Genomic DNA, 25039 nt, shown 5'->3' with positions numbered 1-25039 from the left:
TGTGGAGGGGTGATGTGTGTTACTGGTTTGTGTGGTCCGTTTCCAACGGCTGCAGGTGTGGCAGCATGACGTCATCCATGATTAATCCTCCTTCAACGAACTTCCGGATCGTTTGTCGTCGTAAGGATCGTGGTGATTGTGGTTGTTCGCGCTGGTGGTCGTGTAGATTCAGATTTTGCTTGATTTGGTGGCAGACCCCCTCTGGGGTCACTGTGTGTCCGTTATTTTTAGTGTTTTTTGATGTTGTTTTCTGTAGTGGGTTGGTGTTGTGGTGGTGTTTCACTTTAGGTGGAGGTGGTAGATTTGAGTGGGGGTTCAGTCGTGGTGTTTTGGACTCGAATTTGGTATCTGAACGGTAGCCGGACGAGAGCTACATTTGGGGGTGGTTGGTGTTATTTAGGTCAGGAGCCAGGTGTTTGTTGGGGTGATTTCTTTTGGAGGCAGTCTCTGTTACACGGGTCCATGGTAGTCGTCGCTAGCTCTTGTTTGCATTTTTGGGTTGTTAAGGTGTTTAGGGTGTTTGGAGGGTGCATGTCTGTTGCGATGAGCCTTTTCCTTTTGATTTGCTTGTTGTTTGCACCTATCACATATCATGTCTATTGTCTTATATTTTGTGCGCTGGTGTCCGATGGGCCGGTTATTTTTGCTTCGAGATCGGAAGTTGGTGTCTAGCTGCATTCATGTTTTGACTTGATGTGGTGTTCTCTGGTGTTTCGGGGGCGAGGGGTGCCCTGCTGATTTGGTTCTAAAGTCTGATGGGCCGATCACTTTTGATTTGATATCGGGAGTCAGCTCTTTGGCTTAAGTTGGTTTTTGGGCTTTTGTTTTGTGCTCTTTCGGTAGATCGGAGGTTGAGAGGTTGTGGAACCTGCATGTTCATTCGGTTAGGAGCTTTTCGAACGTGGCTCTAATTGGGTGTTGAAATCTGGGAGTTTTATTTTGAGGGGTGTTTCTTTGGGGGTGAGTAGTGAGTGGATACTGTGTTTACAGTGTTTTGTTTATGTGAAGGTGTTCGTCTTAGGTGGTGATGTGTTTAGGTGGGTTTATCTTCAGGGTTTTGTTTGGTGGTTATGGTGTACCGTCTATATGCGGCTTATGGTGTACCGTCTATATACGACACCATTTGTATCTTGTTTCGTCCATACCTCGCATCTTGCGATGATGGCGTTTAATAATATTTGCTGATTCAAAAAAAAATGATACAAACATAAATAGTTATTTTGGGCATCAAATTTTAGAAGCAGCTTAGTAGAGTTGTTTGCACCCCAAAAGATGGTCCTGCTTAAGACGTATGATGTGTCAGTATCGTGTTCAATGTTTATCGTGTTCAATGTTTGTGTGTATGTGTCTCTCATAGCCACCGAACAAATATCTCTCTCTTGGACACACACTCGTGTAGTTATAACCTCCATTTATCCACACTTTTTAACTCTTATTCTTCTTCTTCCCTCTCTCTTCATGGCTTCAATTTCACCCACATGTTCACCAACATCTCTTCAACTCCGATTAGCCTTCAACCCCACCAAACCCCCTCTTTCTCATCACGTCAGACTTCGCAACATCAACCAACCTCGTCTTCCACCACTTCTTTGCTCCGTGCATAACGCCAAGGCCGGCTCTGAATGGGTCGGGTCTGATTCTAAGGGTGATGGGTTATCGGGTTGGTCCGATTCAGCAACTGGGTCACTGGATAATGATTCCCAGAAGAAGAAGAAGGAATCTTTTGGAGGTGTGTGTATGGTTCTTGAAATTCTGATTCATTTTGTTTATTTTTTGTTTTTTGTTTTTTAGTGATAAATTTGTGTTTTTTTATTGGAATTTTGTTAATGTGCAATAAAAAGTTGAAATTTTTCTAATTGTTGAGTTGAAGTTAAGTGCTTTGGTTGAATTGTATCATATCATATCATCATTATGATCCATGATACTGGATATGAAACTGACACTAACACGTGTACACAGACACTTCTGATAGAAGTTGTGTCTGTTGTCTGACATGAGAAACACCAACACATGTGATTACGCTCACTTATGTCACTTTTTTAAATTGTTAGTGGTGTTGACGTGTGTTCGTGTTGTGTTTGGTATTTTTGTTACTCTTGTATATTGGTGTTGTGTTGAACACTGACATGTGTCAGACACAGCTGCAATATGAAGTGATGGGTCTACATAGGTTATGCTAACAAGTGTATACATTAGATCAGGAATTAAGAAATGAAAAGTATTTATCCAAAGAGACGTTTGATATAGGATTTGTTTCAGACCCGTGCGTATGCAGTGTTTTCAATCGCATATCTCGGAAGAAAGAGGTTTTTTAAACGTTCTGCTATGCTACAGTGCTATAGCGCCACTATAACTGCTATTTGACAATACTTTGTACCAAATAGCTTATTGTGGAACAACGGCGGTTTGGTCAAATTCCGCTACACTATAGTGTTGTATTGCCACTGTTGCTTCTATTTGACAACACTTTGTACTAAATAGATATCACTGAACAATATTGCGTTGTTCAAACTCCGCTACACTACAGTGTTGTATTGCCACTATAGCTACTATTTGACATGTATATGGAAAAACCATATGTTCAAAGAGGTAAATTCTTTAAATGAGTCCTCATAATTTGAGGGATACCATGGGTTAACCAAAATATTAGGCATTTGAGGCCACACAGCATTTGCCTTATTATTGTATTGTCTAATAAATATTTTTTTATTTTTTTTAACTTCTTAAAGGCAATGAGGCCACAATTAGCATTTTCCTTATTATTATTAGTGCTGAGGAAACTTTTGTTTATAATTGAACTTGATTTTAACTTGGTTATTACTATTAGATTCAAGGGTTAAATATGTTTTTGGTCCCTATAAATATACCAACTTTTCATTTTAGTCCCTCTAAAATTTTCCTTCAACTTTTAGTCCCTATAAAATTTTCAATCACTACTTTTGGTCCCTATTTTAAAGTAAACTCATATGTAGAATTCATATTTTTTGAATAAAATTTTGCAGAAAAATTCATAATATTATAAGAATCTCTCCCAAAAAAATTTAGAATTTTTTAAAAAAACATGAATTTAATATGAATTTTTATATTTTTTATGGTTAAATATTCATATTAAATTTATGTTTTGTTAAAAAATTCTAATTTTTTTTGGGAAAGATTTTTAAAATATTCTACACATTTCTGCACAATTTCATTAAAAAATACAAAAATTAACTTTAAAATAGGGACCAAAAGTAGTGATTGAAAATTTTATAGGGACTAAAAGTTGAAGGAAAATTTTAGAGGGACTAAAACAAAAAGTTGGTATATTTATAGGGACTAAAAACATATTTAACCCTAGATTCAATATTATCAAATCAGCATGACCTGGCATAGTTGAGGATTTGAGAGAATGGATGAGAAGAGTTTGTGTTTTTTCTGTTAATTGTTAGTAGTAGCAATTCCACACTAATTAATAACACTTTTGAAGTAGTTTGCTTTCAGGAGTTGTGGGAGTAGGGGTTGCTGGAGTCCTTCTTTTTACCGGGCTTACCTATTTTGCCTTATCTCTTGGAAAACGAAATGGTTCCAGTAAGTAATCCTAGCTGGCTTCTCTCATGCGATTTTTCATCATGTTTTGTCAAATAGGGAGTTTGTTTGCGAGAACTGATTTTTCCATTGCATTTTTACATTTCTGTGGTTGGATACAGAAGAGGAGCAACAATTGAAGCCTTTGACAACACATCAGGAGGTGCTTTTGTCTTCTGATGCCGATATTACAGGACAAGTAAATGCTGAGAACAAGTTGGAGCAAGAAAATGGTAAATTGGAAGGTCAGATAGATACATCCCGGGATTATTCATCTCCTGAGTTCGATATCATTCAAGGTGACTATAGAACTATTGATGATTCTGATATAGGATCGGAGTTGGTATACGATAGCAAAAACACCTCCAATGGTATCAATGATGCCACTGAATATATATCTGTTCAAGAAGACTTGTTGCATGAGTCAGCTCGGGATGACGAGTTAATTGTTCCCAGTGAAAACCAAATACCACTTCAAACTGAAAATACTCTTGATTCTTTTAGTGATTTTGATAGCAATTCGGCTGTAGATAAAACAGAATCTACTGCCTATCTTAAAGAAAACCAATTTAATGCTGAACCAGAAAACATACCCAATTATGATGGTAAGCCAGTAGACCTTAATAATGAGCAGCAGGATGAAATAACCAGTTCAAGTGAGATTAGAAATTCTGATATTTCCAAAACCTCATCTGGTTTAGGTGCTGATAATAAGACTGAAACTGTTAGTACTGTGGTAAATCCTGAGTCAAACAACACAATTTCTGACCCTAAGATTTTAAGCGAAGATGATCAAGACAATATTGGCCTTAACAAAACTCAACAGGTCTTATATGAGGAACAGAGTATCCCTGGAAATGACCATTTAAGTAAATCAGTATTCTCACCATTGACCAATTCATCATTGGATGATCAGGTTAGAAATGAGAATAATGAGATTAATAAAGAAATTTCTGAATCTCCAAATTCTGGATCCCTTTTCTCTGCTCCTGGCATTCCTGCTCCATCAGTAGTTTCTGCAGCTTTACAGGTGCCTCCAGGAAAGGTTTTGATTCCTGCAGCTTTTGATCAGGTTCAGGGACATGCACTAGCTGCATTGCAAGTTTTAAAGGTAAATACTTCGTCTCATTCACATATTTCAAGTCAAGATGACTATGATGCTGTGTGCATTTACTATTATTTTTAACAGGTTTTTATATCTAGTCCTGTATTTCGAAATTTACACACAATGTATATATAAAATGAGCTGCAAAGTAGTTCTAATCCAAGTTTTCAATAGAACTTAAATAAGACCTCTTAAAATTTGGGTTATGCCAAACTCAACCCTACAAAACAGGCTTGTAAAGGGAAGGGTGCCACTCCTTATAAATTCCTTTCAGGCATTATCTATTTTCAATGTTAACTTCAATTTTTCCCAATACACCTTCTCACGTCCAACACTATTGGGCTGGATGCGTGGATAATATGGCAAGTGGACCGCATCAATGGACTCCGATACCATCTCTGTATTGAGTCTAACTCATCCTTACAAAATCAGCTTTTCAGGTGAATATAGCCACTCTTTATAAACTATTTTCAAACCTAATCTATTTTCAACGTGGTACTTGGATTTTCCCCAATAAGAACAAATGATACCCTCATAGAAACTGCCCAAAAATTTACTAAATATTGTGCTGACTTAAACTTGAGCTATATATTTGGTCCATTGTGTTGTGTTACTAAGCCATGCTCTATCTTATTGGTGATGCTGGAAAGAACAATCTATCTTTCTTTTGGGAAAAAAGACCTTGAAAACAACTGAAATTAATAATTCCATTTAGCTTTATTTTTATTTTTATTGAAGGAATAGTAGGTTTAGGATTATTTTTGTAGAGTAAAATGTGTGCAATTTAATTACTTACCGAAAGATGTGCATGTGTTGAAGTTATGAGTTATAGATAAAAGGAGGAGAAACATAATAAGAGCTTGAATGTTATTGAGTACTCCCTCCGGTCCTTTTATAAGAGACAAAATGAGTTTTTTTTTTTTTTTGTTGTCCTTTTATAAGAAACAATCTTCAAATTTAAACTCTATGAATTATCCAATACCATGTATACCCTTATTAAATAAAGTTAATGATAACAACAAATACCAACTTCCAATGCAAGTGCCTTGGATATATACATCTCCTTGCACGTTAATTGGCTTACCGGTGAAGTATTAATCATAGGAGTAATTCAATCCACCATTATATAAAAGATAATTTTTGTTAAAAAAAAAACTTTTAGAATCATTAATACAAAAAAGTGATTTCCCTGGTCCATGTGAATTTCTGGAATTGTCTCTTATAAAAAGGACCGGAGGGAGTATAACTTTGCTAATTGCTTGATACAAACGACTAACCACTAACCACTGTTTGTAGGGATATTCAACTTACAAGAGTCCTAATTCTAAATAAGGAGATTAGAAAACAAATCATAGTGATAAACTAAGAAAGTGTCTCATCTTCAATATTTCCGTCTCAAATTATGTCATTTAACAATACCAAGACAACCTCTATTAACATTTTCCAACAATCCCCTCACTTAATTATAAGTAGTCCGCCTAACTACTACACTGCTACTAATGTCATCCACTCTAATAAATTTTGAGTATTTTAGGCTATAGACACTATTTTTTGGTTGAATTCAACATAGCTAATGATTTTATTGAGAGGTGCGCATTACTTTAAAAAGACACATAATATGAGATGGAGTATTTTTGTTCACTCGGTTGTCATTATTCATTTAAAACCTGTTAATTCCTCAGGTCATTGAGCCTGATGTTCAACCTGGTGATTTATGCACACGTCGTGAATATGCTCGCTGGTTGGTATCTGCTAGCGGTGCTCTTTCAAGGTAGTAGTTTATTTCTTCTTTCTGGATGATATGAATGTCAAGATGTATACAACGGGTTACTATTTTCTACACATGTAATATTTGGCATTACACGTGCATTTGTGGTTACTTTTCAGGAATGCGGTTTCGAAAGTGTATCCTGCCATGTACATAGATAATGCTACTGAACTTGCATTTGATGACATCACCCCTGAGGACCCTGATTTTTCTTCCATTCAAGGTCAGAACTTGACATGATTATCATTTTTAGCAATACAACCACTTGGTCTATGCCATTATGTTATCTGAAGAATATTGTTTTCCAGGCTTGGCAGAAGCTGGACTTATTGAAAGCAGGCTCTCAAGACGTGATGCACAGTTGTCTGCTAATGAAGACAATAGCCCTTTTTACTTCTCCCCTGAAAGGTATGTTCTTGGTGAATCTGAATATCTGGTTTGCGGTTACTATTTCCCACCCTCAGTAGCAGTGCAGTCTTCAGAATTTTTTGCAGTTGTACTTTATATTTTTGGAGAAAAAACTTTTTTGTTTTTAGCTAGTGCATAGATGTATCTCATTCTGTTTCAGACATGCTTATAACTTTATGACACAGACTATAATTATGATCTCCCTATCTCATATGTTAATTTCTGCAGCCCTTTATCGCGCCAGGATCTTGTCAGCTGGAAAATGGCCCTAGAGAAAAGACAGCTTCCTGAAGCTGACAGAAAGGTTGCTCAACTCGCGGTTTAATCTTGTTATATTCTTAAGCCATCTTGATTCCATCTGCATTGAACTGATGAATATATTTATCGAATCTAATGGCAGATGCTGCACCGACTTTCTGGTTTTATAGACACTGATAAGATACATCCTAATGCATGCCCTGCACTAGTAGCTGATCTTTCTTCTGGGGAGCAGGGAATAATTGCTCTTGCATTTGGTAATTCATTCTCTTCGTAAATAATAAATATGTTTAAATGTTTGAGATCTGCTTCATAATAAAAGCTTATTTGATATTCGTTTTCTCCTATACTTGTTTTGAATCTGCTTTTAGTTGACTTGTTCATTTTTCCCCCTGGATGGGGGGGCTGTTTATTCAAGGTTATACACGATTGTTCCAACCAGATAAACCTGTGACAAAAGCCCAAGCCGCTATTGCCCTTGCTACTGGAGATGCTTCTGACATAGTTAGTGAAGAGCTTGCACGCATTGAAGCAGAATCTATTGCTGAAAATGCTGTTGCTGCACATAGTGCTTTAGTAGCTCAAGTTGAGAGAGATATTAATGCCAGTTATGAACAGGAGCTTTTGTTAGAGAGGGAAAAGATCAATGCAATTGAAAAAATGGCTGAAGAGGCAAAACATGAGTTGGAAACGTTAAGAGCTCAGAGAGAAGAAGACAGTGTTGCCTTGGAGAAAGAACGTGCGGCTATTGAATCAGAAATGGAGGTTTTTTCAAAGTTAAGGAATGAGGTTCAGGATCAATTACAAAGTCTAATGAGTAACAAGGTAGAAATAGCATATGAAAAAGAGAGGATCAAGAAGCTTCGGGAGCAGACAGAAATTGAAAACAACGAGATTACCCGTTTACAGTATGATCTAGAGGTTGAACGAAAAGCCTTGTCCATGGCCAGGTAAAATCATGAAACTTTTAAAGGCAACTAAAATATGTCTCATCAACTCTCAATTTTGGTTTGATATATCTTGGGTTGGTTCTAACTCAACATAAGTTGAAGACTGCCTCCCACGTAAAAACTCATTTTTTGGCCTTATCTCATCCAATGTGAGACTTTTAACACACCTCCCTCATGCCCAAGACTGGACATCTGGAGTTTGACCCAAGAGGCCTGATAGTGTGTGGCCAATAGATCTTGGATAGGCTTTGATACCATCTTAGAATTTGGGTGAGATGTCTCCCACTTATAGACTCATTTTCAGGCCATATCTAATTCAATGTGGGTCTCTTAACAATATTAATGCTAAAAAAGTGGTATCTAGAATTATTGGCAAATGTCTTTTATTCACCACTTTTTCCTTTGGTTTGGGATTGAATTAAACAAGTATTCCATACCATCCAATCAAGGTGTGAGGGAGGTGATAGTAGTACTAAGGAATATGAACTTCCAATTAGAGAAATAATAAAGTAACACTGAAATCCGAAAGGTTTAATATACGATTTCTCACAAATATCAAGTCAACTAGTGTACAGCCTCCCATGTCTGCTACTATGGTTGTTATTGCGATATGCTTCGGCACATTAGTGCTTGTGTCTCAAAAGAAAATGAGTGAATGAAATATGAAAAACAAAATAAGTGGTAACAATGGTTGTTATTGCGATATGCTTCGGCACATTAGTGCTTGTGTCTCAAGAATATGAGTGAATGAAATATGAAAAACAAAATAAGTGGTAACAACTCAAATTTTTTACATCTATACTATGTTAATTAAACAAACAATCACCATGTATGTGTTTATCTCTTGCCTGCATATTTGTTTTGCAGCCACCATATTATATAACAATTGCTTGCAATTGTATTTTCAGTGCACTTTTTTTTCTTGACCTACTTGAATTTGTGCACTGATGTTCGGCACTTCATAGTACTCTGAACAGTTGTTTCTTCACATAGATGAATTAGTTCAGAAAAAATAAGTTTTATGTGTCTTTTATTCTTGAGTCAAAATCATAGCTCTTCTAAGCTTATCAAAAACCAGAATAAATGTTTTAAATATATGTTAATTGTTTGGAATCAGGACTTGGGCAGAGGATGAAGCCAAACGAGTGAGAGAACAAGCAAGAGCATTAGAGGAGGCTAGAGATCGTTGGGAGAGACACGGAATCAAAGTGGTGGTTGACGAAGACCTCCGCAAGGAGGCTTCAGCCGAAGTTACATGGCTCAATGCTGGGGAGCAGTACTCAACTCAAGGGTCAGTTGACAGGGCTGAAAGATTATTGGAGAAGCTCAAACGAATGGGTGCAGATCTCAGAGGAAAATGCAGAGAAACAATTGACAAGATCATCCTCATGGTTTCCCAATTTATATCAAAATTGAAGGAATGGGCCTCCAAAACAAAATTACAGGCTGAAGAATTTGGAGAAGCTGCCATCTCAAAGGCAGGCAAGTCAGCCCACGAGTTACAGCATAGTGCCGTCGAATTTGGATTAACTGTAAAAGAAGGTACAAAGCGAGTTGCTGGTGATTGTAGGGAAGGAGTTGAGAAAATCACCCAAAAGTTCGCTCATAAGTTCAAGACTTGATTTCTCTCTCCCCCCCTACAGCATCTTTAATCTACTATTTTTGAAGCTGTTGATTGGCCAGAAATGTAGTTTACTGAGTTTCTTTTTCCTTGTCCTTCAATAGAGACACCAGACACAGAGGCTGTGTCATTGGCAGTTATAACTTTCCATAACTGTCTTTGGATGATCACAACATAATCATGTGAAGCTATGTTTTTTGTATAATTGAAACTGATAGCAATTGTAATTGAGGAATAAAACAACCTGCTGTAATTCAACATTTGCCGTTATTACTCAAATGTCAGCAGCTGATTTTGATTATGTAAACACAAAAACATCAAACAATAACAGATTTGATAGGTCAGTGAAATCCTTGAAGTACTTTCTCCTGTCAAGCTTGATAATTTTTTAATTGTTGGTTCTTGTTTGGCAAGTTATGTAATTACATGTTAGGAACCACGGTGGGAACATGTCGATCAAAAGCTTAGATTTGTTGTTGCCTCAGTGTTTCTACGGGTCAAATAGCTTTGGAAAGCGATAATTAGAAACCGAACAAACTTCCAAACACAAGCTAAACTCGCTCTAAGCAGAATTGGATAATCTTCCTCAAATAAAAAAATTAATTGGATATCTTCTTTTTTATGATGCAAATTTTAAATTGCTCTAACATGAATTAGATATCTTTTTTTATTGACCAAAAAAAATTAGATGTCTTTTAATGTCTTTTTTATTGTGAATTAGATATCTAAATTTATAAGCTCAAATGCGGTTGACTAGGAGCGTTTTCCCAAACATACCTATAACCACGTTATTGTGTATTCCATCAATCTCTTTTTATAAGCACATTTGACTTTTTCACACGTATTAAAACTCGGTCTTTTAATGTCTAACTTTAACTTTTTTCTCATTGATACTATAAATTTATTTTAAAACGAAAAAGTTAAAGTTAGACATTAAAAGACACCGTGTTCTAATACGAGTGAAAAAGTCAAATGTGCTTATAAAAAGAGATTGATGGAATACACAATAACGTAGACGGATCTCCTGCTATGAACATCGTGTGCAATGAAGTCTAAGTCACTTACCTCTACTCTACCACATGAGAAGAATATGATTGAATGGTAGATATTTCCACTGGACAGCCACCAATGAGGAGAATCACAATCTTCTAAGATGGTTCGTGTCAAAATAATGTGGGAAAAAATGACACAAAATCTTTGATGATCTTACTTCAATTGACAAATGAGTGCACCAGTGGTGGTAGGATACTAGGATGGTGAAGGGTTCTGACATTAATTGTAATCAAAGTTAAGATAAGATGCTAACTAGAGAATGCGTTTCCAAAACAATAATGAAAATAGTTCTTCAATAATTTATTTTCATTTTTTAGTTTTCCAAAAATACAAAATACAAGATAGCTGTTAACTTTAAGTACCTCTTTTCTTCTTATTCGCGAGTTAAACACAAATGTTAAAAATGAAAATAAAATCGAAATGTTTCAGACATGCAAACAGACCTAGATGTCATTATTATAGATTTTTATTAAGAAAATCCAATCACCCATTCTTAACATTACAACTACAGAGCAACAATTTGTCAAAAAAACTATATTGCAACAATTTGCACCGCCATATTGAGGCATAGGCCATATCACTACAAAAGCATTGAAACCATAAAAAATAAGGCTTTGTTTCATTATCATAAGCAATGTCAAGGTTGCAGACAAAGGAAAATATTGCGTTAACAACGCAAGAGCAATGTTGGATAGAAAGGGATTGAACCTCGTTTCTAGCATAAAACAGAATAATCCAATGGTACTTTTCATAAATCATATTGTCAAAACAGGAAATCTCTAGAAGTAAAAGCACACTACATAATTTAACAAAACAAAACTTGTCCTTCAAAACATGGGTACATCCAGTTAACATGGAATGAAATAAACGAAGACTTATTTCTTCTTGTCGCCTGCTCCACCAGCCCTGCGCAAAATTAAAAAGATAGCATAAGAACTCAAATTTCACCAAGTAACAAGTTTAATAATAAAACACCTGGGATGTATAATAAACAAAAAAAGAATGAAGAGCAAACCTCATCTTTCGGAGGACGTTGGACATCTCCTCACGCTTCTTCTTGGCACGTTTATGGGTTCCGAGCTTTCTCTTGGCAACTTTCAGTGCCCTCTTATCCTTTCCAACCTTCAGCAATTCAGTGATACGCTTCTCATAAGGTGCAAAGCCAGCTACCTCGCGGATGAGGTTCCTTACAAAGTGCACACGCTTGCTAGTTTTCTGTTCAAGGCACCGCATATTAGGACTAGGACCAAAGAACAGTATCAATGATAAGCAAGCCCAGAATATCAACAATTTCATTATTTTCTGTATTTTATATCTTTCATTAAGCGTCAATATCTATTCAACGTCATTTTTATTCAAATCAACAAACTTCAGCCATATTTTGACTCCAGATATATTACATAGTACTATAGTAGCAACCCAAATAATGTCTTTTAAATAAGAAAATTAACGAAAATATGGATTGTTATGAACCAAAGCTGTTGCATTTTCATATAGGAGTAACTCAAATACATTCAATGAGGCAGCATTTCACAAAATCTTTGCAACAACTAGCACTATAGTTTAACATATTACGTAAGCCATTCCAAAAATCACAAAATAGTTTCAATTGAAATCCAAAGGGCAAAAAATAAAGACTCCAAAATTCCATGTTATTGTAAAACAGTGCCTGCATTCTACAACTCAACTCACATCAAATCACATAACAAATGGCCTGTTTGGATGAGCTTATTTGATCTTATCTACTCAACAAGATCGTTTGTGAGACTGTTTGGGATAACTTATGAAAATAGTTAATGTCATGTTTATAAGCTGATAAGCTTATTCTCTTAAGTTCTCCAAAACAGCTCATGAAAACAGCTTATAGCTTTTACCAAAACAATTTAATTTTACTCTATCTCTTGCTATAGAAATAGCTTATGCAGAAGCACTTATGCTCGAAGCTGAAAATACCAAAGAGGGCCTAACTATAAAAAAAATTCCTCAATTGTTCATTTTTCATCTAATGGTAGTAAACCATTTGCATTGCAACGAAAATGATTTCAATCTCTAATTAACAAATCCAACAAAACTTAAAACTAAACTTCAAATAAATCTTCATACATAAACAAAATTTCCAACACAACGCAAAATCTAAACAGACAACAAAAATCACTATATTTGATTACCTTCACTATTACAATTAATAACATCACTCAAAATAATTAAAAATCTTAATAGAACCTGCAAATGCATCACTAATCTCTATACCCAAAAATTAACTAAACTTGAAATAAATTCTCAAATGTAAATCCAAATTCCAAACATTAACCAAAATCAAAACAAACAGTCACTAATATTTAAATACCTTGGCATTTTCAATAAAAAACATCACTAAAAAAATTCAAAATCTGAACAATACAAATGCATTACTAACCTCTGAACCCAAAAATTAGCTCAAAAGACGAAACAGACAATAAAATCACTTAAAAGATCAAAACAGAAAATAAAATCAACCATTAATTTACTCAGATTATTGCATTTGCTTATTGCAAATTCATCACTAATCTGATTATCCAAACACAAATGAAAATTAAAACAAACAATGAAAGCCATCACTATACCCAAAAATTAACTAAACCTAAAATAGATTCTCATTTATCCAAACACAAAATGAACAATAACATAACTAAAAAATCTAAACAATCCAAACGCATCACTAATATCTAAACCCTAAAAATAAAAAATCATACCCCTTTACGGCTAGAGGGTTTAGGAGCCAACTCCTTCTTAGTAACAACATGACCCTTGTTCAATCCAACAAAAAGACCCGTACTTGGCTGCTTCGGCGCCATTTTCCTGAAACCCAAAATCAAAAAATCCCAAATTCATAAATCAGTCAAAAAAAATCCCAAATTCATTGTTGAAAATGAATCTAAGAGAAAAATGGTAGAGGAATTGAATCGATGATGATGAAATTGATTGAAGGAATTGGAAGAGGAGAGAGAGAAAATTAGGGTTTGGTTTACCTGCGGTAGATTGAATTAGGGTTTTGAGAGTTTCAGCTTCGGTCTTTATATTGCAGAGAAAAGAAAGAGGAAAACCCGTTTATGTCGGGTCGGGTCAGATTTTTATTTTGAATCTTTACAGTTACGGGTTGCTTTTTGCACTTCCGTTTTTCTTATACCCCTCTCTACTACCAACATTTTTTAGAAGTTTCTTTTTAGTTGTTGTTTTTTTAACATATGGTTATTGAGTTTTATTTATCGATTTCAATTTAATATTAACCATTTTCGACAAGTTCTAGCTCAGCTGATAAAAACTGAAATTGCTAAACTGGACATCGTGTGATCCGGGCTTTAACTTTGGCTTTCATTTCGTCTGTCTACTAAAAAACTATTATTTTGTTGAAATAAATTTTGTTTTTGATAGTCGATAAATTTTAAAAAAAATGATGTTTTTTTAGTGTAATTTAAGATAAATGAATGAATTAGTATTTTGATTTGAAACAAAATTGAGAGCAAATAGTTAATATAAAGAGTTTTTGTGTTGTCCGGTCATCCAGTAAGGTGCATCAAACATGCATGATTGATTGGCAGGAGCCTCTGGAACATATGTTTAGATGGAAGCTCTCTAACGAACCTTTTGGAGTGTCCGGATTTGACGCGTGGAAAGAATACTTGATTTTAGCTTGGTGCTAAATCTAGTAACGAGTTAATGGTTTTGACTAATTGTTTTGTGTTTAATTCGATGATTGTGCTGTGATATATTACGAAATCATTGAAAATGGGTTGCTACCATTTTTTTTTCTTATAAGAAGAATATTTGACTTTAACATGTTTTGGTCGAACCAACAAGTCTCATCCTACGAGAGACAATTTTGTTGGTGTTATAGATTTGAACTTTAGTTCACCATATTGTGAGAGAATAACCGCTTTTGCTCTAAGGGAGAATGATCCAAAAGTAAATATGAACAACTCACCCGCCATAGATTCGATCTCTGGTTCACTATATTGTGAGGGAGTAACTCAATTTGCTAGACCTAAGCACTGTTACTCACACTTTTTTAGAAGAAAAAAAAATGCATCTAACACATTATTACAAAAATTACATGTCAATTGTAATACAATATTGAGTACCTTTTGATATGCAGCTCAGAATCTTGTGAAACAAAGTTTAAATAAAATGCACAACTCAACATGTACATTTCTCAAAAGCAAAGGCAAATAATATATTGCCTAGTTAATTGAGGAACATCATAGTTGCTCAAGAACATCCTGAGAATATCAGTTAATTCACTCTACTATATGTTCCTATTCTCCAATCAAATTAAAAAAGCAACCACGTAAAAAAATTTGTGCAAAACCAACTTCTCATCAGCATGCATTGCAGCTTTTCCGACAAGTACCATAGTAATCAGGAGATCCAACCATGTAGACAGGGTTCCGTTGACATTCTCCCGTTGCTGCCCAAGCTGGACAACTATCATCTTCATCAGTACAATCTTCATCTTCCAGCGTAGTTGAGACTTTCCCTCCACTGATCGATCTTGTATAGAAGAATTTAATTGCAGACCACATATCGCCTTTAAGGACAGGGCATCGAGCGTGTAAGCTACTCTTGTCAGGAGATGTATTTAGGTTAAGAGAGAAAAACAGAACTGCATTCCCTTTAACTGGTTGGAGAACCTCACTGTTATTTCTACAATTTGACCAGCTGCTACTCTTGGTCTGTGGAATACATTCAACATAATCAAAAAGAAAACAAAGGTCCAGAACAAGATATCCTAAATTACACTGTTATTTTTAGGTTTCACTTTGGTCCAAGTTTTTACGTTTCATTTTGGTCCCTTAAATTACAATCATTACACACTTTGGTCATTTTCTGCTAGTTTTTTGTTTGAGTTCGTCAAATGTTTCCTATGGACTCGAATGAAAAATGATAAAGAGAATCAAAGTAACATTTATAACTGAAGGGACTAAAATGAAACGGAAAAAAAAAAAATTAAGGGGCAATAGTGAAACCTAAAAATGACTTAAGGGACCAAAGGTTTAATTTAGCCTAAAAGATAAATAGTACGCAAAAGATAAACTCGAACTGCCGTACTCACCACTGATTCAGGAAAGAGGGTTTGACCCCCTTGAGTAGCATTCGAGAGATGTAGAATCACTGTTGCCATCAAAGGTCCGGTTGATCCCAATTTGGTTTTGTTTGTGAAATAATCTAAGTTCCGCCTATCTTTTTCAAGCCCATAATGCATGACCTGTAAAGGCTTGCTGTTCTCTAGTAGAAATGATAATCAACAAACAAGACAATTATAAGCTTTTAGAATTTGTATCACAGGCAAATACTGGTGTGGATTGATCAAATAGATACCTTTAGGAAGAAAAGTCCAAACCGAAAGTCTTTCTTCAATCCTCTTGACAATATCATCCTAAAACAGAACAGTGTAGAACCTCATCATAATAATGTCTACAATATCATGCCTATAACTTATAACACTAATGAATTGTTCATGGTCAAGGAGCGAGCTTAAAACAACAAGTAATTGCAACGTGTTGGCTATAGTGATAATGATGTCCAGGGGAGGTTTTAAACTGTGGTCGCGGTCCGGTTATGATATTTTAAATTACAGAAAATTATGGCCAAATATGGCTGATGCAACCACACTGACACAGTCACGGAAACATTAAAGCTTTGACACCGCAGCCACAATTGCGATTGCAGACCGTTTTTCAATATCTTTCTGCTGAGAGTCACAAACAGCAGAGCCGAGAGCAGGTTAGGACCTACAAATATATGAGTAGTTGCACTCTATAAGACATCTTTTACATTTTCAAAATTTGGAATTAACTAATTAGGTAATTAGTGTCCAAAGTTCAGGGTTTTTTCCCAATCCCATATTAAAGCCTGGCAATTTGCTTTTACAAGTAATCCTATATTAATTTTCGACAATAAAATTAAATTCAACATTTACTTGCAAAACACTTGGCTTACAAGTTATGGTTGATTGAGTGTTATAGGATAGAAATATTGAAGGAAAAGTCAACAAGAACATGTAAAATAATGGATGTGTTGATCAATAACTATTGACCGCTTGGTAGAAAAGGCTCTGGTATCCAATTAAGAACCAAGTCAACCTAAGACACAATCAGTACATGTTTAGTAACATATCATACATCATTATTTATAAAGAACAAGCTAAACCTATGAGGTGAAACGTAAGAGCCTGTTTACTTTGTGAAAACATATTCTATTTTTCGTTTTCTAAAATTTGTGTTAATTTTACTTGTTAACAAGCACAGGTAAGAGACTTTTGATGTGAATGATTATATGCATTTCCATAAACAATGAAAATGTCAAAAAAACTGTTTTCATTATTTCTGGAAATGCATCTTTAACTAACATTTCATCATCTCTCCATCACAATGATTCACTTCAAAAGTTCACATCACAGTAAAATGAACACACATTTTTTAAAATAAAAACACAATGTTTCACAAAGTAAACGGACCCTAAGAATGGTTTATATCTGACAGTGAAAATAAAGTGTATAACTAAATATCATTCAGAAATCCGTCACATTAACCTACATTGAGTTATTCTTGAAGTGACCTACACAAAGAATAAGCTAATAGACAAGATTTTCCCATCGGTGAAAACAATGAACAACGTTAGAACAACCGAAAATTTTCACAATGCAAACTATAACTATCAAGTGTGAACACTGAACATAACCTAATTTACTAGTGCCTAGTTCATCGAAATAAGTATAGAAAAAAGTTCAGGCTCACATCCATATCCAATGAAGTTTCCTCTTTCTTTGAATAGCCACCATTTCCAGATGATTTTTCTTGTGCCTTGGCAAAAACAATAGAGTAAAAATCAACGACAAAACAAGTTGAAAACAAATGAAAAACAAAAACATAACTACAAAAGTGACTTATTTGTTTGAGAATCTTTTTTATATTATTACCAAGAATTGCAAAAAAAACTCATTGTATTTTCTCTAGTTTACTAGTTTGAAAGTCTTAAATAGAAATGGCGAAGAGTCTTCAACTCCCCTCTACTTATAATATAATTAAAACCAAGTGATGAAGTGAATGATGTAAAGGAATGCAGTGTGACCATATATTAGTTTTACATTGATATACAATGAAAATCCTTTATTTTGCCACATCACCCCACATTTGTAACTGTATATTTAAAATGACGATATGGCATGGAAAAATGAAGGGCTTCCCTTGAATGTCCATTAAACTAATTTACACTGACAATGTATGTTCATTAAAGATATATCGGATGGAATAATTATAACTATTAGTGAAAAATATGAAGAAATAAGAATCCAAACCAATGAGACTGCAACATACCAAATAAATAAGGTAGTCACACTCCTTATCCGACAAAAAGCCTTTGTACAAAAAGACCCTACAGCAAAAGGAACAAGAAAACATCAAAGTCTGAAAATCTATAAGCAAGAAAAGAATCAACTAGCTGTAAAAAGGGTATCATAAAAAAAAGTCTGCTATCGCGATTTAACATACGACATTGAAGTTTTAAATGTCTATGCAACAACTACTATTAAGGTCATATTTAACTGCAATTGTCCCCACTATCAAGAATCACGAAGCGATTGTGGTCATTGCTGCAACCACAATTTGGAAGAACTTATGAATAAGGAATAAGTTGTTTTCAACTTATTTACATAGCTCTCAATGATAGCTTATGAAAACTATGTACGAATTTTTTTTTGACTTGATTTTATCTTTTGACATAGAAATAGATTATACATAAACACTTGCATGATAAGTGTTAAGAGTCCAACATTGGATAAAATATGGCCAAACAATGTGGTTATAAGTTGGGAAAACCTTCACCTCAAAGTCGGTTTTATAAGGCTGAGTAAGAGTTAGGCCCAACCCAAGTTTCTAATACCTAGATCTCAACCCAAAAATGTTTATCCAGAATCAGTTGGGCAACCTGCTATCAGGTCACCGCTATCAGACCACTCGGGCCATGCTCCAGATGGGCGTGAGGGGGTGTATTAGAGTCTGACATTTGATGAAAATATGGTTTGCGAATGTGTTTATAAATTAGGGCAATTCTCACGTCAAAAGCCAATTTTGTAAGTCAGAGTCAAATTCAACCCAAATTATAACCGAATTCTACTAATAAACAACTAGTTAAGTTGTTTATCCAAGCATGGCCTCGAATCATTGGTAATTTATAAGAAAAACAAGTTAAAAATGTATATAAAATTGAAAATTTGCATATGTAATGGACCATCTGCATTCCTAAAGGCACAGATGCCTCAAGAAGGCTCCCTGAAGCTCGGGTGTGTCCCTCCGAGAGGCACCGCCGCCTAGCAAGCATCTGAAAGCACGATAAAACTTGTATGAACAATCAACCTACTTATATGAACAATCAACCTTATAGATTCATCATTTTGCCTTGTCCCAAGACTCGTGCTTAGGGGGCTGTGGACCGTTAATATATTCCCAAGGGCCTGAAAGCCCTCCAGAAAGGCTCAGGCGCCCTCCAGAATGGCTCCAAAGGACTAGGCGCGCCCTTCCAGAGGCGCCGCCTTAGTCAGCTTCTAGAAGCATCTAGAAGCAGGTAAAAAGATCTAAAGCCCAGCTTGCATGGAGCTTAAGTCACGCTGTAACCAGCCCACAAAGGGCTATAAATACCACTCTTGGAATCATTCTCAAGGCACGACCAATATAGTACTAAACCCTAATATCTGATATTGTACTCACAGCAAGTACATGTAAAATGGATAATAATTAACCAAAAATCTATACCATATCATTGCATAAACCATTATATCAAGACAATCCAAAGTTAACCACCACCTAACTAACTACATTTTAGTTGGACATTTTTCTGAACAAAGCAATCCAATATTTTCTCAAATTTAAAACTAAATCTACGCCAAATGGAAATGAACATTTTTTTGTTACAAATTGCCCATAACAAACTAATAGAAAAATGTGACAAGACACGAGCACATATTGCCTACGCGTCCATCTTTCCGCTCATAATAATAATAATAATTAATACTGAGCTATGTTTTGGCTTTAAATGGACCCCTCAAGTGGACGGTGAGATTGAACATCAGATTAGTCGGTCTGCCGGATAATGCGGATGAGCGGGACACTTTGAAACGCAATTCATATTGAGTGGCGGGCTGCATTCCCAAACAAACCGACTTGCCCGACAGCGCCTCGTGGTGCGACAGGGTCCGAGCAAAACAGGGCTCTCACCCCTTTGAGTTTAAAAAAATAATAATAAAGGAATAAAGGGAAATAAAGTTGAAGAAAGTACCTGACCTTGGTTGCCAAGAGATTTGGACAACACGTGAAGGATCAATTCTGTTTGAATAATAAACAGAATTTCTTAACTGCTTTAACACATTTTCATTTTTGTTCCTTAATTCTTTCCTGCTGTTAATACAAACATTAACAACAAATTATTAAACACTAATGATAATTAGAGTGAAATTAGGGAAGGGTGTTTGTGTAATTTAATTACCTGTCGGAGAAAGAAGGTGTTAGAAGCGAGAGGGTGAAGAAGGTGATGAGGATAAAGGTAAGTAAAGACATTGAATTTTGAAGAAGAAGAATCACGGTGGAAAAAGTGATTATACGAATGAAAATTATTACGTGAATTTGATTGAATTTTCTGAGATTTAATTTTCTAGTGAGATGTGAATGTCATTGTATGCTTTCTTCTCTTTGTTCTTTTTTTTTTTTTTTCCGAAAACTTTTGCTTCTTGATTACACAATTTGTCTTTTAATTTAATTTTAATTTTAAATAACATTTTTGTTTTTTATCTTTTTTGTTTCGATTTTATTTTTCATGTTATAAAATGTCAACATATTATCTAAATCATCAAACTCATAAACAAACTCAAATATTCATCATATAACTCAGATTTCATTGAAAAATCTCATAAAAATGATAAGATATTGTCATTTTATAACATAAATGACTAAATCAGAAGAAAAATAAAATATAAAAGACGTTCTTTTGCTATTAAGTTAAGAGACGAATTATGTAATTTTAGCTTAAACACGTTTATTTATTTTGCCTAAATATTTTTTAGAAAATTAGTGCTAGTATGTTGGATTTATATTCATTAATATTGTTTTCCCAATTAATTCCCCGATTATCGGGAAAAGAATTTGTTAATTTGGAGTTCAATTGTGAGATAAAGATAACATGTCAAGAATTGTTTCACATAATAATCAAAATCGGATTCTCCTTAATAATCCGAAGTTCACACATGAAATAAGTCAAAATTCCCTAAAAAAAAGTCAAAATTTGTCAAGAATTGTTTCACTCATGAATCAAACTTAGATTTTCTGTACAATTTGTCATTTTGGTGGAGTTCATTAACTAATTGAGTCTAATTGCTTAGTTATTCACCTCTTTAAATAAGATTTTTTCGAACAAAAATAAAAGTATTTCGTAAAAAACAAAACCAAAATTCAATCTTTGAAAAAATTACTTGATTATTCACATCTTTAAATAAGATAAAGGCTAAACTATCTCAATCTATTAAAAATTACTTTTACTTTTTTGGCTTTCACACCGGTTTCCGACCCATCAAAGGTGGGCGACTAATCCGGCTCGTGGGTAGAGGCATGCGCACTGACCAAGCGTTGTTCTCCCTGGGAATCGAACCCAGTATTCCCCAGGTACGTCCTTGGAAGGAGCTTCTTACCACTGGAACCCAAGCAACTTAGTTTAAAATTACTTTTACTTTTGTAGATAACCACTTTAACTTTATAGAGATGGAACATAGTAAACTAATTTAGTTTTACAATAAACGATCATTAATTGAACATGCTTAATAAGGGTTTTGTCCAAATACGAACAATACCCAACAATGCCATCACATGGCAGAGAGACGGAGAAAAAGAGACTCAATGACCCCTAGTTAATTTGGGTCATATCTGGTCACAATCACATGGTTATTCGTATAACATGTTAGAAATGGCGCACTTTTTTTTTGGGTTAAATATGTTTTTGGTCCCTATAAATATGTCAACTTTTCGTTTTAGTCCTTCTAAAATTTTCCTTCAACTTTTAGTCCCTATAAAATTTTCAATCACTACTTTTGGTCCCTATTTTTAACTTAATTTATGCATTTTTTTTAATAAAATTGTGCAGAAATGTGTAAAATATTCTAAAAAAATTTCCTAAAAAAATTAGAATTTTTTAACAAAACACAAATTAAATATGAATTTTTAAACATAAAAACTATAAAATTCATATTAAATTCATGTTTTGTTAAAAAAATTATAAATTTTTTTTGAGTGATTCTTATAATATTTTGAATTTTTCTGGAAAATTTTATTTAAAAATATGAATTCTACATATGAGTTTACTTTAAAAGAGGGACCAAAAGTAAAGATTGAAAATTTTATAGGGACTAAAAGTTGAAGGAAAATTTTAGAGGGACTAAAATGAAAAGTTGACATATTTATAGGGACCAAAAACATATTTAACCCTTTTTTTTTACGGAGCGCAACCTCCTAACTACTTTACACTCACATGGCAACTTTAACTATCCATCAATCAAAGGAATCATCCACAATAAACAAAATATAAATACTCTCATTCTGGAAAAACCTCAAAGCGTGAACATGAATTGACTTGAGCAGTTGAGGGTTAGATATCTGTAGGTACACCACCCCGTTTTAGTGAACAACAACTGCATTCCACTGCACGACACCTATGTTGATAGTAACCACCGATCATAGACAAGTCATTGGCTCCATATGTAGCAAAAACGCTTGATCTTTTCATCAAACGATGGTTGGAAGAGTGCAAAATTATAGATAGTAGGGGAGAAAAGTGAATAGAAAAATTATAGATGTATTAATTAATATATAGTGTATTTGCAAGAGAAGTTCTCAGCAAATGAAATTAAACAAAGTCTGCACGCTGACACACTTATATTCTTAATAAATTGTTATCAATCTAATTGAAATAAGTGTAAATTATAGTTTCAAAATAATTTTTTTTGTAATTAAAAATAATTTTATTTTGAAGAAAGTTTTGAGACCAAAGAATATATGATAGTAGAAGATTGTGTGTTTGGACTACAAGTGTCAAGTGAAGCTTCCCTTGTCTTTGGAGAACAATGGATAGCACACTAGCTGCATTTGAAATCCTTTATCATATGAAATGCAAGACACGCGGTAAAGAAGGTCTTGTTGATACACAAGATGGGGTTTGCTAAGCAATGGATCAACTGGATGATGCTTTACGTTTCATCAATGACAGAGTTGGCTCTATCATTCAAGAGTGAGGCCTAAGGCAAGGCGACCCCTTATCATAGCTAAATACTTTCCCAAGTCTGGTTTCTTGGATGCAAGTCTAGGCCATAATCCAAGTTTTGTGTGGAGGAGTATATAGAGTTAATTTCCATTGGTATATAGTCTTATAGATGGAACATTGGCATAGGTACTCAAATCAATGTTTGGACTGAGCCTTGGATCCGATCAAATGTATCCCTGCGAGCTAGAACTCGTACTCTCCCTGGGTTCCAGGATCTAAAAGTCTCACATTTGTCTCTCAATTCCTGTTCGGACACCGACCAAGTGATGGCCAATGCCAACATTAGCATGAAAGTTATGCTAGAAAGCAAATCCCTAGCTCTTGAAGGTGATTGGAGGTTTATATGGCAGCTCAACGTTCCTCCAAAAGTTCGAAAATTTAACTTGGAGAGCAATCGAAGGGAGTCTAATGTCCTGGGTAGTAGTGTCCTATGTTCCAGTTCAATTGAAGATGTGTGGCATTTATTTGTTGGCTGTGAATATGCAATCAAATGTTGGTGAAAGCTAGAATTATGGAGGCATATCTCTTCTCATATTCAACAGGTTGATAATTTCAAGTGCCTTTTCTTTCTATTATGCTCTCAATTCAACATGCATCAGCTGGATTGTTTTGCTACTTCTCTTTGGTGCATATGGAAGATTAAGAGTTCTGTTCTGTCCTCGACACATTAAGAGACTACCAATGGATCCGAAACGCTTCACTACAGGATGGAATATGTCTCAAAGATATATCAGGCAACTTCATACAAGCGTAAACCTCGCATCATAACTCTTTACCAGCATTTCCTGAAGCATAAGCTGCAGCTATACTTACAGCCCTCGAACTAGCTCCTACTCAACATTTTGACAGGATAATTTTTGTATTGGACAGTCAAATAAATGTGAAGATTTACAACAATGTGCTGGGAGAAATTATCAACCAATGTAGGAAATTGTTACCTCTTCATGCAAATTATAAGCTATTATTCATAATATGAGGCAAACAAATAGGGTCGCTCATAGTCTAGGAGCGTCCATATTAAAGTCTAATGCCTACGATTACTTCATGATTCCTCAATGTGTTTCTCCTGCCTCAAAATTCTTTGAAGTATGCTGTCATAAATTAAGATGTTTTGATAAATTAATGCTACCTTAGCTGTAACATAATTACTAATTAGGCATAGAAAATTTGTTTAACCAAGAAACGAGTCATTTAAATTGTAAACTCAAGGAAACTTCATCATTAGCAAAATATTAAATGTAAATTACTACTTGTTTGGTAAAAATAAAAAAAAAATCACTACTTGTGTAAAGTTTTCTTTGTTACATGCAAATGGAATGAGAAGTATAGAGTTATGGCAAATTTAGTTGCAGCACTAGAAGGATTTATGGAAATAATGTAGCTTTAAGCGTATATTGTAAAAACACTTTTAAAGTATCAATATAAAATTATTTTAAACACTTTTATTGCATCCGTTTGTTACAGCTTTTTAAAAAAATCTGAATCTACAAATATCTAAAAACAACTTCAAATGAGAAGCGGTTAAGCTTCTCAAAAAATAGATTTTTTTTAGAGGAGAGAGAAAATATGGATCAAAATATTGAACTAATTTTGTAAAAAAAAAAAAACCGCTTTTATATAGATGTATTCAAACAAATTAAATTATTATTTTTTTTTTTAAAAAAGTGACTTTTATTAGGGTAAACAAACGCCAAATAGATTCTGATTTTTCATAAAATCTCTATAAAAAATTATTTTATGGCAAAAACACTTTTATTTTAATCCAGAACAAGCAGACCCTAAATTTTTAAAGCATCAAAAAACAAAAAAAAACCGGAAATCTCGAACCAAAAATTGAATTTTGAGATGATTGTTTGCAAAGACATCTAAAAAAATGCATGAAAAGCCCAAATAGGGTCAACCTTTTTCAAGGCTCTGACTTGGCTTTAAAAAGACTCGCCCAAACGATCAAAATTCTGAAAAGGAGTCAAGAATCATGG

General features: G+C 34.5%; 3 protein-coding genes across 4 annotated transcripts; 1 reads left to right on the top strand and 2 right to left on the bottom strand.

The window, feature by feature from the left end:
* The first annotated feature begins 1434 nt into the window (after positions 1-1434).
* LOC146915487 (GPI-anchored adhesin-like protein) lies at positions 1435-10049 on the top strand. Its single transcript, XM_085717860.1, has 10 exons — positions 1435-1729; positions 3481-3567; positions 3687-4675; positions 6352-6440; positions 6557-6660; positions 6746-6845; positions 7074-7149; positions 7246-7360; positions 7522-8053; positions 9171-10049. Exons 1-10 carry the CDS (start codon positions 1459-1461, stop codon positions 9673-9675), a joined length of 2868 nt encoding a protein of 955 aa, XP_085573986.1. The 5' UTR covers positions 1435-1458; the 3' UTR covers positions 9676-10049.
* A 1269-nt stretch (positions 10050-11318) lies between these two features.
* On the bottom strand, positions 11319-13752 carry LOC146915486 (large ribosomal subunit protein eL36x-like). Its single transcript, XM_085717859.1, has 3 exons — positions 13460-13752; positions 11743-11942; positions 11319-11633 (listed from the first exon to the last, which is right to left on the bottom strand). The coding sequence occupies exons 1-3, from the start codon at positions 13559-13561 to the stop codon at positions 11603-11605; spliced, it is 333 nt and encodes a 110-aa protein (XP_085573985.1). The 5' UTR covers positions 13562-13752; the 3' UTR covers positions 11319-11602.
* A 1116-nt stretch (positions 13753-14868) lies between these two features.
* Positions 14869-20399, bottom strand: LOC146915485 (putative prolyl 4-hydroxylase 12). 2 transcript variants are annotated; one of them, XM_085717857.1, is made up of 7 exons: positions 20244-20399; positions 20042-20155; positions 18080-18137; positions 17501-17566; positions 16083-16140; positions 15817-15989; positions 14869-15436 (listed from the first exon to the last, which is right to left on the bottom strand). In XM_085717857.1, exons 1-7 carry the CDS (start codon positions 20312-20314, stop codon positions 15083-15085), a joined length of 894 nt encoding a protein of 297 aa, XP_085573983.1. In that variant the 5' UTR covers positions 20315-20399; the 3' UTR covers positions 14869-15082. The 2 variants fall into 2 exon arrangements, with proteins under 2 accessions (XP_085573983.1, XP_085573984.1); XM_085717858.1 differs by having other exon boundaries at positions 20042-20152.
* Positions 20400-25039: the final 4640 nt, after the last annotated feature.

The sequence above is a fragment of the Medicago sativa genome, chromosome 6, assembly GCF_051527215.1.
Source record: "Medicago sativa cultivar Bolivia chromosome 6, Bolivia_mono, whole genome shotgun sequence".
Classification (NCBI taxonomy): domain Eukaryota; kingdom Viridiplantae; phylum Streptophyta; class Magnoliopsida; order Fabales; family Fabaceae; genus Medicago; species Medicago sativa.
This window is presented reverse-complemented; position numbering and strand designations above follow the sequence as displayed.

Excerpts from the sequence above, each read along its gene's own strand:
- LOC146915487 (XM_085717860.1), top strand. The coding sequence starts at position 1,459 with ATGGCTTCAATTTCACCCACATGTTCACCAACATCTCTTCAACTCCGA. Across the intron at positions 1,730-3,480 it reads GAAGAAGGAATCTTTTGGAG|GAGTTGTGGGAGTAGGGGTT; the intron begins GTGTGTGTATGG and ends GTTTGCTTTCAG. Across the intron at positions 4,676-6,351 it reads CTGCATTGCAAGTTTTAAAG|GTCATTGAGCCTGATGTTCA; the intron begins GTAAATACTTCG and ends TTAATTCCTCAG.
- LOC146915486 (XM_085717859.1), bottom strand. The coding sequence starts at position 13,561 with ATGGCGCCGAAGCAGCCAAGTACGGGTCTTTTTGTTGGATTGAACAAG. Across the intron at positions 11,943-13,459 it reads AACCCTCTAGCCGTAAAGGG|AAAACTAGCAAGCGTGTGCA; the intron begins GTATGATTTTTT and ends TGCCTTGAACAG. Across the intron at positions 11,634-11,742 it reads AACGTCCTCCGAAAGATGAG|GGCTGGTGGAGCAGGCGACA; the intron begins GTTTGCTCTTCA and ends AATTTTGCGCAG.
- LOC146915485 (XM_085717857.1), bottom strand. The coding sequence starts at position 20,314 with ATGTCTTTACTTACCTTTATCCTCATCACCTTCTTCACCCTCTCGCTT. Across the intron at positions 20,156-20,243 it reads ACACCTTCTTTCTCCGACAG|CAGGAAAGAATTAAGGAACA; the intron begins GTAATTAAATTA and ends TTGTATTAACAG. Across the intron at positions 15,990-16,082 it reads TTGGACTTTTCTTCCTAAAG|AGAACAGCAAGCCTTTACAG; the intron begins GTATCTATTTGA and ends CATTTCTACTAG.